The sequence below is a fragment of the Populus euphratica genome, unplaced genomic scaffold (assembly GCF_000495115.2).
Source record: "Populus euphratica unplaced genomic scaffold, PopEup_1.0 scaffold380.1, whole genome shotgun sequence".
Classification (NCBI taxonomy): domain Eukaryota; kingdom Viridiplantae; phylum Streptophyta; class Magnoliopsida; order Malpighiales; family Salicaceae; genus Populus; species Populus euphratica.
This window is the reverse complement of record NW_011500269.1, coordinates 172,719-190,040: the sequence shown is the minus strand read 5'-3', so window position 1 is coordinate 190,040 and position 17,322 is coordinate 172,719. Positions and strand designations below refer to the sequence as shown.

Here is a 17,322-nt window from a genome sequence, read left to right as displayed (position 1 = left end):
ATGAATTAAATTCATCGGTAATTCTATATGTAAAAATAACACGTTATGTACTTTTTTTTTTATCATTCCTTCTTTCTTTATTGCAATTACCTTAGTATATACCAAGTGAATATTTTTGTTGGTATTTACCTATGGATACTACGAGGACATATTTTGTTGGAAAATTCACTACAATTTATTGATGAAAATATTTTATCGATGTCTCTGTTTATATTTGTCAATTTTCTAGTAATGTTCATTAATTAAGTTGAATTATTTTTTGATTTTATAATAAAAAATACAAAAATCATTTCATAATCAACCTAGTACTAAATAATAAAAATCAATAAAGAAAATCAATAGTAATGAATGGAACTAAAAAGAAAACTCCATATCATCGAAAGAAACTATTGCTTCCTGGTGAAATTGAATGCAAAATCTCCATCAATCGACCAACACACTAATCAACTTATCTACTCTACAGAATTATTATCTAAATTACTAAAAAAAATATTTATCTGATCTACTATTTATATAAATAGTTAAACCAACCTGACTCTCTTGTACCGATAATATTTGGACTTTTTACTCACCGCCGGTACACCAACAACAAGGAAATCCATCGACGTACATGTCTTTTGTATATTACTAGAAAAATAACTTTTCTCCTCGTTGACGTTTTTTATAATGAATATTTTATCATAAGTTAAAAAAAAAAAAAAAAACCTGCCGTGCCGACTTTGTTTTGACCGAAGCACAATCTGGTGGTCTGATGGCGCACAAGCATCCTAGAAACTCACCCTATGACGTGCAGAGTCGTTTCCTTTTCACTATGAAAATCAGTCAATATTTCCAACTTTTCTTTTCCTATATATTCCATATCCAAAAACTGTAAAAACCCTAACCATTCCCACCAAATAATAAGAAACGACTTGGCCTGTCAAGAGAACTATCTCTTCTTTAACTTTCTTGTTGATACATTCCCATCAGAGGTTTTTGGCATATATATATATACAGAGTCCCAATCTCTTAAAGAGTTCTCTCCACTCTTCCGTACATCTTCTTCAATAATCTACCATTTAACACCGACCCACCAAGCTGGCAATATGGAGTCCCAACAAGAAGAATCAGCAGCAGCAGCACTTGACATGATAAAAGTGCTTGAGATAACATCAGAAAGTCACAAGGGGACGAAGGAAAGTCCTGATGATCGGTCAGAGGTTGCTTCTGAGAAACAGACGACGGATTGGTTGACGGATCTTGACGAGGTGGAGGAGATTCTCAACTACAAGTTCAAGAGCAAGAAGTTGTTAGAGGAGGCTCTTACACATGCCTCATTCTCTGATCAGGGCTTTTCTTACGAGCGTTTAGAGTACATTGGTGATTCGGTGCTAAACCTGCTGTTCACAAAAGAACAGTACTTCTTGTACCCGGATTTGCCACCGGGGGCTTTAACCCGACTCAGATCAGCCAACGTAAATACAGAGAAGCTAGCTCGTGTTGCCATCAAACACAAATTACATCGGTATTTACGGCACAAGATGCCTCTCCTTGAGGAACAAGTAAGTTACAGTAGCGCACGATATAGTCTTCTCATTTATTAATTTCTTGTATATGTTTTCTAAGACCGACTTTGAATATGTCAAATATGCTAGAAGTTTCACCCTAGTTGCGTGGCTCTCCATGATTTAATATAAAATTATTCAAAAGTCTTCGAGATTGAGAAGTATCTATTTTAGTTTTTCTTAGCGGGTAACGTTTCAAGAATAAAAAAATAAGTTGGGAGTGTATATATATAGTATTTGCATGATTGAAAATGTAACACCTAACCAATATTTTTTAATCTTTTTTCTAGAATTTTGCTCCTAGATGCTGTAGATCCCAAGAAATCCCTTGATTCTTTCTTTTTTATGGAATATATTGCTAAATCACCTTCATTTTAATCTTAACCCACTAAAGTAATACTTTTGGATTTATCAGTTGTCATTTCTGAAAAGAATTTGGGGCATGTGTGGCAGCCGACTTTAATTTTGGGTGGAGCATATGATAATGATTAAAATCAATAGATTTTTAACTTGTTTTGACGACGACTCACAAAACAGATTCGGGAATTCTCGCAAGCAATCCTGGACTATCCCTTGCACTCTAACGGTCTTGTTGATGCACCAAAAGCACTGGCTGACATTGTTGAAGCAGCAATAGGAGCCGTTTTCATTGACAGCAATTTCTCCATTGATGTTGTCTGGAAGGTACGTACCTTATTTGCCACTTACAGGGTTCTAGAAAAAAAATCATGATTAACAAGAAGAAACGAATTTAGACCCTTGCCCTTAAATAATGACCACAATCATTTATAACTTTTGGTAAAAGTAAGTCCATTTATAACTTATGTATGATCAGTTGATTTGCTAACTGTTTGTTTGTGTTTGGTTAGATTTTTAAGAATTTGTTGGAGCCCATAATTAGTCAAGAAACACTGAAAGTCCATCCCGTGACAGAGTTGTATGAAGTGTGCCAGAAGCGAAATCTTAAAGTAAAATTTGTTGATTTGTGGAAAGAAAACACGGCTTTTGATGTTTTCATTGATGATCAGTTTGTGGGCAGAGGCACCTATGGTCTGAAGAAAGAAATTGCGCAAAATAGAGCAGCGGAGAATGCATTGAACAATATTAGAAAAATATTGAGCGAGAAAGATTGCTCTGACGTTGATGAACAGAATTATCGTGTAGAAAATTGAATAAACATCACGTAGACTCATTGCACTGTTGCAAAACTGCTGTATCACCTTAGTTTTTTCATCATGAGCATGCCGAAATCATGTTATGCTTTACTAGTAAAAAAAAAAACAGAATCCTCATTTCTACAACGGATATGTTCTTCCTAGTTTATTACGAACTTTTGTGGAAAAAATTCTCTTTTGTAGAGTTTCCGCTTGAAGATATCTTTGGAACATGAGAAGAATTGCTATGCATACAAATGATCAGGGAATGTTTAGGGAAGATAAGCTTGCATTTTTCAAGAACGGAATTGTGCTTAGAGGCGCAACTCTTCAAGCTTCAAGTGCTTACTAGAATAGTGCCAAGGAATTCTCATGAACTCTTGCTGAAATGATAAATTAACAAGCGCAGTCTCGAATGATGCCGGTGCATGCATGTAAACATCAGTTTCTCGATCAGAAATTAATGGTGGCGAAGCCCGTAAACCTGGTTGGAAGGACAGTATATTTTATAAAGCTGAATAACTTTTAGTGATTTGCACCATGCTCCAATTTCTTTCTTGCACGCATCCTTTTCTGAAAAAACACACTCTAGTATAAGAGGTAAATTAAATTAGGCTAGCTTTTGCTGGGCTTCATAACTTATAAATTGATTCAAAACTTCTTTTCTAGAAATTGTTTCAGAAATATTTATGATATCAATACGTTTTGGGACGTCATGTGATACAGGATAGCTATTGCTGGGCTTCATAACTTATAATGAAATGGACATGGAACGAGAGTTTAGGCAGCATATGAATCTAAATTAGGCTAATTGCTTTACATAATCGGGCCCCGGAAGGAAAACAGAGTCCCACCGTCCTTCCCTTGAAAACGAAGGTATAAAAAAAAACAGGGGGAAGGATAGACCCAGATCCTTCTGGAGTTTTGAAAACAAGAAGATGGATTTGGGATTAGAATTCCCCGAGCTACGTCATGGCGGGATTAAAAAGACCTTTACTTATAAAAAAGTAATGTTTAAAATAAAGAAAATTATTTAACTTAGACCCTTAATTGCCCTTAATTGACCACAATCATTTACAACTTGTGGTACAAGTAAGTGCATTTAGATAGTGTAACGTGCAAAGTCTTGATTATGTATGATCAGTTGATTTGCTAACTGTTTGCGTTTGGTTAGATTTTCAAGGATTTGTTGGAGCCCATAATTAGCCAAGAAACACTGAAAGTTCATCCCGTGGCAGAGCTGTATGTCGAAGGGAGCCAGAAGCGCCAGCAGTGGCGGAGCCATGTGAGGACAAAAGCGGCACATGCCCCTTTAATTTCTTTTTAGTATTTTTTACACTAGAATATTAACATAATAGTTTTAGTGACGGTTTAATACAAGGAAAGAAAAGTAAAAAGTTATTATTCACTATATATATCCAGCTCATTTACCTAAATTTTTTCTTATAAACAAAGAGCCACATTTTTTTTAGTCTCGGTTGCCTGCTTCTTTTTCTTTTAATATAATTTTTTTTTCAAGTTCAGATAAGCAAGTAATTTTTTTTTGTTTTATGTTTTATAATTTTTTTATTTATTTAATTTTAGTTTTTTATAATTAGATTTTTTTTTATTTAATTTTAGTTTTTTATAATTAGTTATTAAAAATATTAGGGTTTATAATAATTTAGAGATTTTAATATGAATGTGTTCAAAATAAATATTTGAATTTACTAATTTAATCAATTAAATATTTTTATTATTATTAATGAATAAATTAATGTTCATGTAAAAGTAATATTCATGGCATTTCTTGTAGCAAAGTAGATTATTTAAATTATTTAATTGAGGTCTCTTAATTCATATATTGAGTATCATTTTATATCATAAATTTATTTGTAATTAATTATTAATGAGATGCTTGGAGTTAAGAGAGTGGGTTTAAATTTCATAAGCTATCCTTTTTTTATTTTGATAATTTTTTTATTTGTTTGGAGTTAAGAGAGGCTGTGGGTTTAAATCCCATAAGCTATACTTTTTTTATTTTGATAATTTTTTTATTTGAAACTAGGGTATATTATTAAGACTAGTTTCATATATTTGATTTAGTGAGTTCATATATTTTTTTTTGTGTCTAGAAATAATTTAAATATCTAGAAATAATTAAGTATAATTTAGACTTTATTTGGGAACACGGTACAAATAATGTTCTCTAAAAATTTAATTTTTTTTGCTAAAAATTATTTTTTTTACGTATTTTGAATCATTTTAATGCGCTGATCTCAAAAATAATTTTTAAAAAATAAAAAAAATATCATTTTCATGCATTTCAGTATGAAAAATATTTTGAAAAACAACCACACTTCCAAACAGACTCAATCAACATGCTTATTATATGCATATAGATATGAATTGAAATGAGTTTTGAAGAATTAATATATTTTGCTATGAATTTTATATAAAAAATTTAAAATTATTGTATAATTCAATTAACTTTTGTTTAACAATAAATTATTGTATAACTATGTTAATTATTATATAGATATTAATAATAAAAAAATTAGTAAGTTTATCAATTAAATTAACACGTTATTAAATAAATATTTCAAATATAAATCATTAAAAGTAAAAAGTCATTCAAAACTTCATGTAACTTAATTAAAGTTAAAAAATAAATTAAAAAATTATATAATATTTATTAATAATTTATCTTCTTATCTAAAAAACTCCACCTTCGCCATTGAGAAGCGGAATCTTCAGGTAAAATTTGTGGAAAGAGAGCATGGCTTTCGATGTTTTCATCGATGGCCAGTTTGTGGGCAGAGGCAGCCATGGCCTGAAGAAAGAAATTGCGCATAATAGAGCAGCGAGGAATGCACTGAACAATATTGGAAAAATATTGAGTGAGAAAGATTGCTCTCATTGAAGATTGATACACTGATCCTTCTGGAGTTTTGAAAGCAAGAAGACGGATTTTGGAGATTAGAATTCCCCGAGCTACGTCATGGCGGGGTTGAACAAACTTCACCTGTGAAAAAATAATGTTAAAATCAAAGTAAATTTTTTGATGTTAAAATAAAAAAATTTAATTTAATTTTTAATAAATTTAATATTAAAATAAAAAAATAAAAACTTGTTATTGTTCAGATGATGAACATTAACATGTAATTAGGGAAATAATGATTTTCCTTCCTTAATTAGTCATTGTTAATTTATGAAATAAATTTTTATATTTGAAATTTTTTTAGAATATTGATTTGAATTTTAAATAAAACTTGTTTATGAAAGTAAAAATTAATATTCTAAAACTCTATTTCAAATATGTGGCATTAATCCTTATGTTCCTCATTTAGGTTAGTTATATTAATCTTTCATTTCTTTTTTTCTCTTTCTTTCATCATTCCAATATTTTAATTGAAAAATTAAATATATATATATATAATTTAATTTAATTTATTTTCACAGTATAATTGAATTACACATTTCAAATAGATTATTAATTAATTTAAATTTTAATTATAAATTGAGTTCAATTTAATTTAGTTCCAATTGAAGTGATAGAAAACATCATAGATCTCGTCGTCATCAAGTCTACATTTGTTTTCATCAATTCAAGAAGAAAATACAGAGGAACCAAACTTGCAATTGATCCTTAAAATCACTCCAACACATACAGATACAAGGTTGTCATTCTTGTAGAGAGAGAGAGAGAGAGAGAGAGAGAAGAAGATGGATTTTGAACTGAGAAGAGCGAGAGAGAAGTTAGAGAAAGAACAGAGAGGAAAGAAAGGGCCAAACTTAAACTTGAAAGAGAGAGGAAAGCGAAAGAAGAGGCCATAAAGCAAAGAGATGTCATTGAAGCTGTTCATCGATGTCGTAGTTTCGATGCCATTCATGCCCATCTCAAGGTGCCTGGCTTGATATTTTTTAGACCCCTTCTCTTGAAATTATTATGATGCTCTCTTTCTTGATATTCTTGTTTAATCTCTCCCTGTTCCCTGTTGTTTCGTGGAATTAATTTCAAACAAGATTAACAAATTGATCAGCTTTCTGGGATTTTGTTATGTTCATTAAGATTGATTATTTTCTTGTTTCTTTTGACCTTTGAGCCTATGTGAGCAGCAGCATGAATTGTCTGGCCTTGAACTTTTGTGGCATGTGAATTGCATCTGTGCTGCTGTCAAATGCTATATCTATTTCTGACTCCATCGTTGCGGTCTGGAGGGAACTATAGATGATCAAAAGTGGGAATATTGAAATGTTAGTGTCTTGATTTTATAGCAGGAATTGAATTTGACTGACATTATGGCAACTTTTGTATTGGAGATATCTCAGTTACCTACCTGTTTTCTTATATTTCTGCAATAATTATCCATCTAGTTTGCATTCATATGACTTATCTGTTGAGGATTTGAATGCGCTCAGCATGACTTATCTGCTGTTGAAAAGTTGCTTTCGATCATCATCATAATCGAATTAACTAAAAAGCTGCTCTGTGTCGTAATGGATTGGTTGAATTTCTTGTTTTTATCGATTTATGGAAATATGAATTCTCTAACCCAATTCGCTTCATTGTTGCAAAGAGCTTCCAACGTTTCATCATAAATTATAGAAACAGAGAGTTCTTGATAGTTTAGTGGTCACCAGTTTCTGCATTTGGTCTCAAAATGAAATGATTTTTTTTTAACATAATTATGGAATCTTGCTTGACATAATTGATGGACATGAGTCACATGATATTGTTACTAATTACATATGTATGCAAGTGCTGTAAGAGATTCCCGTGTCTTGTTTTTCTGTTTCCAAATTTAATATTTTTTTCCAGATTAGAATGTTGATGGCCTTTTTGATGCTTACAAAAAGTTGGATTTCTCTGCAGGGTGATGAGCAAATGCAAGAAAATTTGCTTGGAGGGAGAGGAATAGTATTTCCTAGCATCCTAGAAGCTGTCTCTTTTCAGGGTAGTGGAGATCAGATTAAACTACCACCTTCTTGCTTCACAGAGTTGTCTGATCAACGTGCATTTGATAAAGGAACATTGTATTTCCAATTATCAGTGATTCATCAAGAAGGATCTTCAGAGATGATTAACGCTGACTCAAAGCAGCTGACGACCCACTCAGGTGTTCTTGAATTTACAGCAGAGGAAAGTTCAGGAGGGCTTCCTCCTCATGTATGGAGTAACCTCTTTCCCCTAGATTCTCCAAAGGCTCCTTTGATTGAGGTTCGGTATGTCTGGCTGCCCGAAGGAACTTATTGAAAGCTTCAACCAGATGTCTTTGGGTTTTCTGACATACCCACCAATCACAAGGCTGTTCTTGAAACAAGCCTCTGGCAGCATGCTACTCTTTCCAAGGTGATTTGATCGCTGTCAACCATGGAATACTTACATACAAGTTACAGGTTCTAGAGTTGAGACCTTCATCCTGTGTCTCTCTTGGAAACAGATATTGAAGTTGATGTTGTCGGCCCAGATTCAAGTCTGGAGAGCAGTCAACCTGTGCTGAAGCCTCTTATATTTGGAAAGGCAGAATCTGGAATGGTGGAAGAAGGGGACTATAACTATTATAAATTTTATATTGATACTGATACATGGGACAAAATTTCTGCTGAGGATATCAGGGTTGAAGTAAGGATAGAGGCTGAGACCAGTAATGGTGATACTGATCTTTACATATCAAATCATCCCCGCATGTTTCCAACCAGACACCAACATGAATGGTCTTCCCATGATATGGGTTCAAAAGTTTTGATACTTAGCTCTAAGGATAAGAACTTAGGAATGAGTGCTTACAGCATTGGTGTGCATGGTTTTAAGTGTACATGATTTTAAAAGATATTAGTGAGTGTTCAAGAAAATAGCAAACCACAAAGTGGGTCAACAAGCTGGATCTTCACCGTCTATGCACATTGATACAGTAGAGTGTAGGAACTGCAAGCATTTTATACCCAGCAGAAGTATAGCATTGCACAAAGCCTTTTGTAGCAGGCATAATATTGTCTGTCCGCATCCTGGTTGTGGAATTGTTCTGAGGATTGAAGAGTCCAAAAACCATTTGCACTGTGACAAATGTGGGCAAGCTTTTCAACGGGGTGAAATGGAGAAGCACATGAAAGTGTTCCACGAGTCACTTCATTGCCCGTGTGGAGTGGTTCTTGAAAAGGAATAGATCGTAAGCTATACAAATCTTGCTTGTTCTTCTCTTCTTAATATACTTCATTGGCTTATTTGACTGTCCGATTTTGTGTAATTCGCACTATCAATCAAGAGGGTATCATAGCCAGTTGGTTACCAAAGGCACATAAAACAGCTGATTGGTTGTCAAAGATAAAATAAACCATGCTTACATGATTTGTGGCATAAAGTAGCATGGAAGATTAGAATGGTCCAAAGCTAAGCTCCTGTTTGTATCAGATGTTGGGGATAATTTTTAGCTGGTTGAAGTCTCGTTTGGTTCCATTTGGCTGATGATAATAAATACCATGAGTGTTTTCTCTCCCTGTCTCCCTGTCTCCCTCTCTCCCAACAAGTAGGAAAATTGAATTGTAAAAATGCAGTGTTTTAAGTTTGTTGACTATTTTCCCAAAGTTCCTCAAGAAACCAAATGAAGCTTTTAAAGGTTTTGTATATCTCCAGCATGAAATCTTGTGCATGATTACTTATTTACTTCTACATTTCTTAGCAATGTAGTATTCATTCGGTCATTTGGCCATGGCAGGTACAGCACCAGGCTTCAATCTGTCCCCTCCATCTAATTACATGCCGGTTTTGTGGTGACATGGATGGGCATTCACCACATTGCTGTTCATCAAAGAAGTTGATGCCCTACACTGCTACACAAGTTATCTGTGCAAGGGGCTGCCTATGCGGCCGTGTTGTGTGGATGCATGATCAAGCAATAATTATTTGTTTCTCGTAAATGTTCACGTGGAGCTGTCTTTGGGACGCGTAATTTATCTGTATGTACAGTGTGCTTCTTTAAAATTTGGCATCTAAATTGGCCTGATCTCTCAATTCTAATATTCTTGAAAAGCTGTACACAATGTGAAGCGAAATCCCAGGTAACTTTGGTCCATGATTGGGCATCCAATCTTTCGATTTAATTAGCCTGAAGCGAAATCCCAGATAACTTTGGTCGATGATCGGGCATTGATTAATACTTAAAAGTGTATTCAATCTTTCGATTTAATTAGCCTCACAATTCTGTGTTTTAGGTGCGATTGCACCTTGCATCTTGGGTTTTGAAGACTTTACACCATGCACCTTCAATTCATATGGTTATTACGCCCTTCTATTAAAAATTATATTATAAAATACCAAGACTAGACTATTCTTATATATATATAGACACAAACACATAACAAAACCTAATTGTGCTTAAAATGGAATAGAGCATTAAGGTCTTTTCCCGATGCTTATAAATTATTATCAAATTAATTAGGGATAAATAAGTTTTTTGACATTTTAAAAACAAGTGAAATAATCAAAATACCCTTAAAAACAAAATTTTTAAAATTGGTGTGGAGGGTTTTTTTTGTATTTTTGTAATGATTTTTTTTATTACTATTAGGTCAACTGAAGCTTAATTTAGTGTTTGAATAAATATAAATAAAAAAAATAGTTTATGAGTGAATTGAGTTATTAACTCGAGTAAAGCTCATGATTTAGATTATGAATTTAACAAGTTAAGTTATAAAGTTTGGGTTGATTTAATATATGTTGTAATATTGAAAAAAAAAATGATGTTTTCTTGAATTTTTTTTAAAAAACAATTTATATTTTTATCAGTTATCTAAATTATTTCTTGGACCTCTCAAGTCATTTAAGTTATTTCAAGTCAATTCCCATATAATTTAATAAAAATCTCAAGCTACTCAAGAATTCAAGTCACATGGTTTTAATGTTGATTTATTGGGTTGGATTTAATAAGAATATAAAAAATTTCCTTGTAACTTAAATAATTTTTTTATATTCAAGTCACATGGTTTTAATGTTGATTTATTGGGTTGGATTTAATAAGAATATAAAAAATTTCCTTGTAACTTAAATAATTTTTTTATATTCAAGTCACATGGTTTTAATGTTGATTTATTGGGTTGGATTTAATAAGAATATAAAAAATTTCCTTGTAACTTAAATAATTTTTTTATATTAGAAAACTTTAGGGCTACCAGAGATAATAAACTAGTTACATCTATAATAAAAAGGTAGTTGACTCTTTATCTCACTTTTGAGTTACAAGAAATTAAAATGGCTCTAATTACAATTTATATATTAACAGAACTCCAAAACATATAGGATTTTTATTATACATGCATGCACTATAAATCAAAAGATAATTAATTATGAACTTGCAAAATTATTTTATTATTTATTAAATCGAATGGAAAAACATTATAGATTTATTATGGACACAAACACATTATCCTATAGACGAAACTGTAGCCATAAAATATTTGCATTGTGAATAGCATTATAACACCTTGAATGGTGTTCCTTTCCTATGTTTTTAGTCAAGAATTATGGTTGGGGCATTGTCTTTTATGCCAAAAGTTATTATATCTGATTTTGATAGTCGAACCCAATATTATTAGGTCTTGTTAAACTCATAATGTTAGGTTTTATCTTCTAGCAAAATCCAATAGAATATTTAATTGTTTGTAGTATATATGAGGATCATTGTTTATTATGTTTGTAAGTTAAAAAGGGTTGGGCTTTGCACAACCCATTAAAGTTGGGTCATGCCTTAGTAGAATCCAAGACTTTAATTTTATTTTTTATCTTTATGCATATAATAAAGAGTATGTTAGATTGCTGGTCCTTGCAGCAGACCCAATAATGTTGGGTCTTACTACAACCAAGACACAATGACTTGGGGTCTTACTTAAAGCTTAGGGTGCTGTGTTCTCTACTAAAAATTATTGGATATAACTTTATAACATAACTAATGTGTTATACACACACACAGGTGGTTCGTTGTAATGCTCCATTTATTTAATCATGTAAATAATTTTTACTGTTCATTTATTGTTATCCATACAATCAATTTTACTTCCATCAAATTCGAATTATTTGCAAGCACAAAGTTGTATGTTTATATATTTATTTTTAGATTTCATGCATCATTTTAGTTGTATTATTTATTAATACTCCAAAGATGCATTGGATAATTAGATTTTGATAGCCTATTTATCTGAAAATAAATAAACTTTTATCATAATAATATTTAATTGGATGATAATTTTTTCAAAATAGTTTTCTAAGAAATAATTATCTTTATAAGTACTATTTAAATGGGAATAATATCAGATTGGAAGCCCATGAAATTAAGATGCTTAATTCAAAACTTACTTCATCTAGAGTTCCGATTATAAAATCTATACATATCAACAACTTGAATCGTTGCCTTGTTACCTCAGGGCACATTTACTATTTACATAAATCAAATCCCAACATACCTATTCAATTATCATTATGTATTTGCTATTTATTGATTGAAATGAATTAAATAAATAATAATATTTTTAAAGCACACATACATATTTCTTGTTTTAATTTAAAATCGTAATTGGTATTGATTTCTAAAAAAAAGGAAGATATTACATGGTTTTAATTTTTTATTAGTAAAAGGAATAATTGAGAAATAATAAGGGTGTAAATGTTATAAAATTTATGCTTTTGTAGAATTAGAAAAAAAATTCTTTTCTTTTTGAATGACTAATTCGACGTCGAAGAAAAAAAGAGTAATATACATATTAATAGTGTGTTTGATAGTGTGGTAATTGTTGTTTTTCAAATAACTTTTCGTGTTAAAATGCATACTAATAATTTTTTTATTTTTTAAAAATTATTTTTAACATCCGTACATCAAAATGATCCAAAATATACAAACCATATTAAATTTTAACAAAAAAAATTTGAATTTTTTGGAAACACAGGTTGAACCGCGTTCCCAAATGCTTCCTAAATCAAAGCATATGATTTAAGTTTTCAATCGCTTGAAGTAAAAACAACAACTAAAATCTATATTGTAAGAAATTTTAATTTCAAGTTTTGGAATAAAACTTTTTCTTATTTTTGCCTCTCCTAAAGAATTATTAATCTCTTAATTTTTATTTACATATATAAAAATATATATAATTATTGCATGTTTTATTAATCCTAGATTTGGTTGGTTGGATCTATCTGTTGAGCCACATCCAATCTTTTTAGATTTGGTTGTGTAGCTAAATCTAATTTCAATATATATTTTTTTAAAAAGTAAATATTTTAAAAAATAATATAAAAATATATATTAATGTCAATTAAAAAAAAAATTCAAATTTTTTTCAAAGCATTTTTGAAACGCAAAAACACATGTTTTAATAAGGAAATTCAAACCATCTTGAAATGAAAAAAAATTATCAAAGCATTTTTGAAACGCAAAAACACATGTTTTAATAAGGAAATTCAAACCATCTTGAAATGAAAAAAAAATATTATCACTCAACTTTTGTATAAGATAAAAAACATTATGTCAATTTATTTTTTCTTTATAGTATAAAAAAATTAATAAGAGAAAAGAAAAAAAATTAAAGAGGAAAAAAATAAAATTAGAAAAATTTTAAAATAAAAATTTAAAGAAAAAGAAATTAGGTGTTTGTTTATTAACCATGCTTTGCTATGCGTAATTCATAGTGCTATTATAGATAATATTTTCTTTAAAGATGATAAAGGTACAAATATATTTTGTGCTTTTAACTCAACTCAAGCATTTTTACATTTTAAAAAAATAATTTTTGACTTATTATGGGGCGCGGACCAATATGTTAGTTATTATATTGTTATGTAAGAGTTATTTTTGGGAAAAAAATTTATTGAGATCATATATTTTTATTTTTTAAAATTTTTGTACATCATCACATCGAAATAATACAAAACATCAAAAAACTATTAACTTGAATTAAATAAAAAAATAAATAAATTTCAAAAAATTTTAAAGCATTTTTAAAACACAAAAAAAAATACTTTGATAAAAAAAATTCAACACAGCCTCAAATTAAAAAAAAAAATTAAAAATACTTTAAAGAAAAAGCTACAGGATCTGACTCAATCTTTTTGAATCTCTTCAATCTGATTGCAAGTCACACCCAATTCTTTAATCTAATTGCAAAGCTATACCCATTCTATGCAGCCAAACTCGATGGTATCAAGAAACAGACAAAGAGAAGGATAGGGAATTGAATTTGTAATACTTTTAAATTATACTGTAATGAAAACATTTGAATATTATCCAATCACTTCTCAAACAATATTATAAGCAATAAACAAAGGCAAAAATTGCTTTAAGAAAACAACGTTTGAAGAAGAACAGAAAAAGGATGAAATACATACATCGAAGTGGAGGAGCAAACAGACTTCTCTGTTGGTGGACTTGATAAGCAGTAGTTTTGACGATGCATGAGCAAGAAAATCTGGAACTGAAGAGCTTTTACAATTTGTCAACTTTTTGACAAAGTCATAGTTAGGAATGCAGCAGCAGCAGCAGCAGCGGAACTGAACTTGGATGTATGATGCTATCGATCTTTTTCATAACTTAATTACCATGCTTTTGATTTGTTTTAAATAACAAAAACCAAAATGGGTTTGGTTCTTTTGACTTTGTTGTTGGGAGTTTGAGAGGAGTCTTTGGACTTCAAACTGGTTTGTGGCCGACATTAGATAGGAAGAAGATGTATTTCTTCGAATCAAGTAAAAAAAAACAAACCAATAGCTTTGAGTCTGAAGATTAAACAAGCCTCGGTATTATATTGGATTTAGCTGCTAAGCTATACTAAGCAAAACTTTAACATAAGACATGAAGTTGATTTATTTTTAAATAAAAAAAGTAAACTAATAGTATTGAATCTCACATAGTTTTTAAACCTGCTTGGTGACCAGCCTGATTCAAGGCTCAGGTTCTGAGTTTTGACTAAGTTATCAGGTTTTGACCAAGTTACCCAGGTCAATCTTTATTTAAAAAAATTCAAAATGATGTCGTTTTAGTAAGAAAAATATAAGTTAACGAGTTGCAACCAAGTTTTTGACAGGGTTTTTTCAGGTCATTGGATCAATCCGCCGATTCGGCCAGGTCACATCAGATCATGATTTTTCCTATTTTTTCTTCAACCTGGCCCGGTTTCAGCCCTAAGTCAACCGGATCTTTGATCAACCCTCAAAGTTAGGCCGAATTTCAAAACTATAGGATTTGTAGATCAAGTAAGACCTAATGCTATTAAATCTAATGTTAAAACCAAACCCAACAGCATTTTAACATTAGACATGAAGCTGATATATTTATTTGAAATCAAGTAAAAAAAAAAACTAATAATATTAGGTCTCGTGGCACAGTTAAACCCAATAATATTTTTTTTTACTAAAAACAAAAAAGATAATGCTCTTCTAGTATAATAGTATTGTCCATAGTATAAATATTATATATCTATAGTGTGATATATAATACAATAAATTTATATTTACGTTATAAATATAGTATTTTTTTTCATGTTTTTTAAAGTATAGATGATATAGAAAGATTGAAGGGAATGACGCACTCACACTCACTCTCGTCGCATACCTTCCATCAATGCACGAGTACCTTTCCTTCTTAAGATTTTCTCCTTTTATTTTTTCTTTGCTCTTGCAACCTTCAAAAAAATGACTTTAAGTTACAAGTATAATTACATAATTTTTAATTCTGACTTGCAAATCTCTCCAAAAATATAATCGTTTTAACTAAAAAAGAGAGTTTATTAATATTTCTTATATCTAGTCTGGATACCCGTAATTTCTACATAACAAAATCATGATACAGATTTATTATTTGAGGCATTAAATAAAATTGAAAAATTTTAAATACAAATTGAGCAACAAGATAATATTATAAAATAAGCTATAGAAATATAAGAATGGCAACTTTTAGAATTAATAAATAAAACAAGACATTTTGAGAAATTTATAAAACAATTGAAGGGTATTTTTAGGAGTAAAACAAAATTTAAAGAAAAAGAAAACTTAGAGAAGATTGAATAGTATAGAAACTAGATCATTGCACGCTTTAAACCACATGTTGAGTCAAAAAAATTTATGATAGAATTTTTTTTAAGAGTTGTAATATGTTTTTTAGTGGAAAAATAATTAAATTATATAAAAATTAATTTAATATGACTTAGTCGATTTAATAGGGTCAAAAACAACCTGAATGAATGATAAAAATATATTTGATTAAAAAAACCGTGATTGTTTATAAAAAGTAAATAAAAAAATTATATGAAATCCAATTCTTAATTAATCCAATGTTGAAGGATTAAATTGAAAAAAAAATCGAATAAAAGAAGGATATAAAAAAATAACTTGAATCAACTTGAGTTAATCTACTAAACCTATGTTAAGAGACCGTGATAACTCTATAGAAAATAATTAAGAAAAAAGTTATAAAGTTCATTTTCTAATAAATCTAATATTGAAGGATAAAAAAATAATTAAAAAATGACAAAAAAAACCTGAATTTAATATGACTAACCTGTAAAACTAGCGACCTGAATCAGAATCATGAGATTGTAATAACTCTATAAAAATAAAATAAAAATAAAATTATAAAGTTTAATTATTAATTAATTCAATGTTGAAAAATGATTAAAAATAATTAAACAAATAAAAAAACCTAAGTGAACATGATTATCTCGCAAAACTTGCTACTTGAGTTATAAAGCCATGGTAATTTCATAAAACAAACATGAAGTCCAACATCTAATAAACTCAATATTAAAAAAATACTTTTATTTTTAAGAAAAATCTAAGTTTGAAATTTTAAAATAAAATACCCATCAAAATGGAAAAAAACCTTGCCATTTAAGTGGGCATGTGATACAAAGAAGGAGCAATCTTTCGAGATTTTCTTGGAAAGGAATCCACTTGATGATGGATCAAACTGCCAGACGCTGCTTTACAAAAAGAATGGTTATGCAATAATTTATATGTTATCAAAGGAAACACTATAGATATGATTACAAAGCTATTTCTTTCCCACTTGACACAAGAGATTCACATAATATCAAAGCCTTTTTCTCCTTTTTCTGGCAAAGCAATTAAATTTTTTCTAAGATTTTTTTTCAGGCAAAATGGGAAACAAAAATCCCATAAGATCCATCAGATAATCCATCCATGGAAGAAGAGTACTTTAATGACCACTCCCGGTTCCCAAACCAATTTTCTAGGAGCTAAAAAATAGTATCTCTAGCATTTCCAGAAATATAATTACGTAGCTTAACTGCCCTGTATTTTCTTTTTAAAGAAAATTAATTTGAGTTTTATAAATTTTATAATTACTATATATTTATATAATTATTAATTTTAAAATTTATAAAATTAATCATTCACTTAAAATCTTAAAAAAAAAATACCATTCTCAATGGGTTCAAAAGCGCCCAAGAAGCGTTATTTTCTAGTGAAGAACTCGCCTTACCGGAAGGAATTATTCTGTATGCAGTCTATGGTTCCATCGTAATATGGCTAACTATTTATTAATTACACTGACATTCCATGAAAGATTTCTTGAACAATTTATTCGAACATTTTAGTAATTCTTGAGAATCATAAACCCATGTTTATAGAAAAATTACATCTTTTA

The 17,322-nt window shown here is 30.0% G+C and overlaps 1 protein-coding gene and 1 pseudogene across 2 annotated transcripts; both read left to right on the top strand.

Moving 5' to 3' along the window:
• The first annotated feature begins 696 nt into the window (after window positions 1–696).
• On the top strand, window positions 697–4,041 carry LOC105112957 (RNAse II-like 1). 2 transcript variants are annotated; one of them, XM_011008893.1, is made up of 3 exons: window positions 697–1,541; window positions 2,082–2,228; window positions 3,873–4,041. In XM_011008893.1, the coding sequence occupies exons 1-3, from the start codon at window positions 1,086–1,088 to the stop codon at window positions 4,023–4,025; spliced, it is 756 nt and encodes a 251-aa protein (XP_011007195.1). In that variant the 5' UTR covers window positions 697–1,085; the 3' UTR covers window positions 4,026–4,041. The 2 variants fall into 2 exon arrangements, with proteins under 2 accessions (XP_011007195.1, XP_011007194.1); XM_011008892.1 differs by lacking the exon at window positions 3,873–4,041 and adding an exon at window positions 2,414–2,843 and having other exon boundaries at window positions 702–1,541.
• A 2,202-nt stretch (window positions 4,042–6,243) lies between these two features.
• Window positions 6,244–9,767, top strand: LOC105112956 (uncharacterized; annotated as a pseudogene).
• The last annotated feature ends 7,555 nt before the right edge of the window (window positions 9,768–17,322 follow it).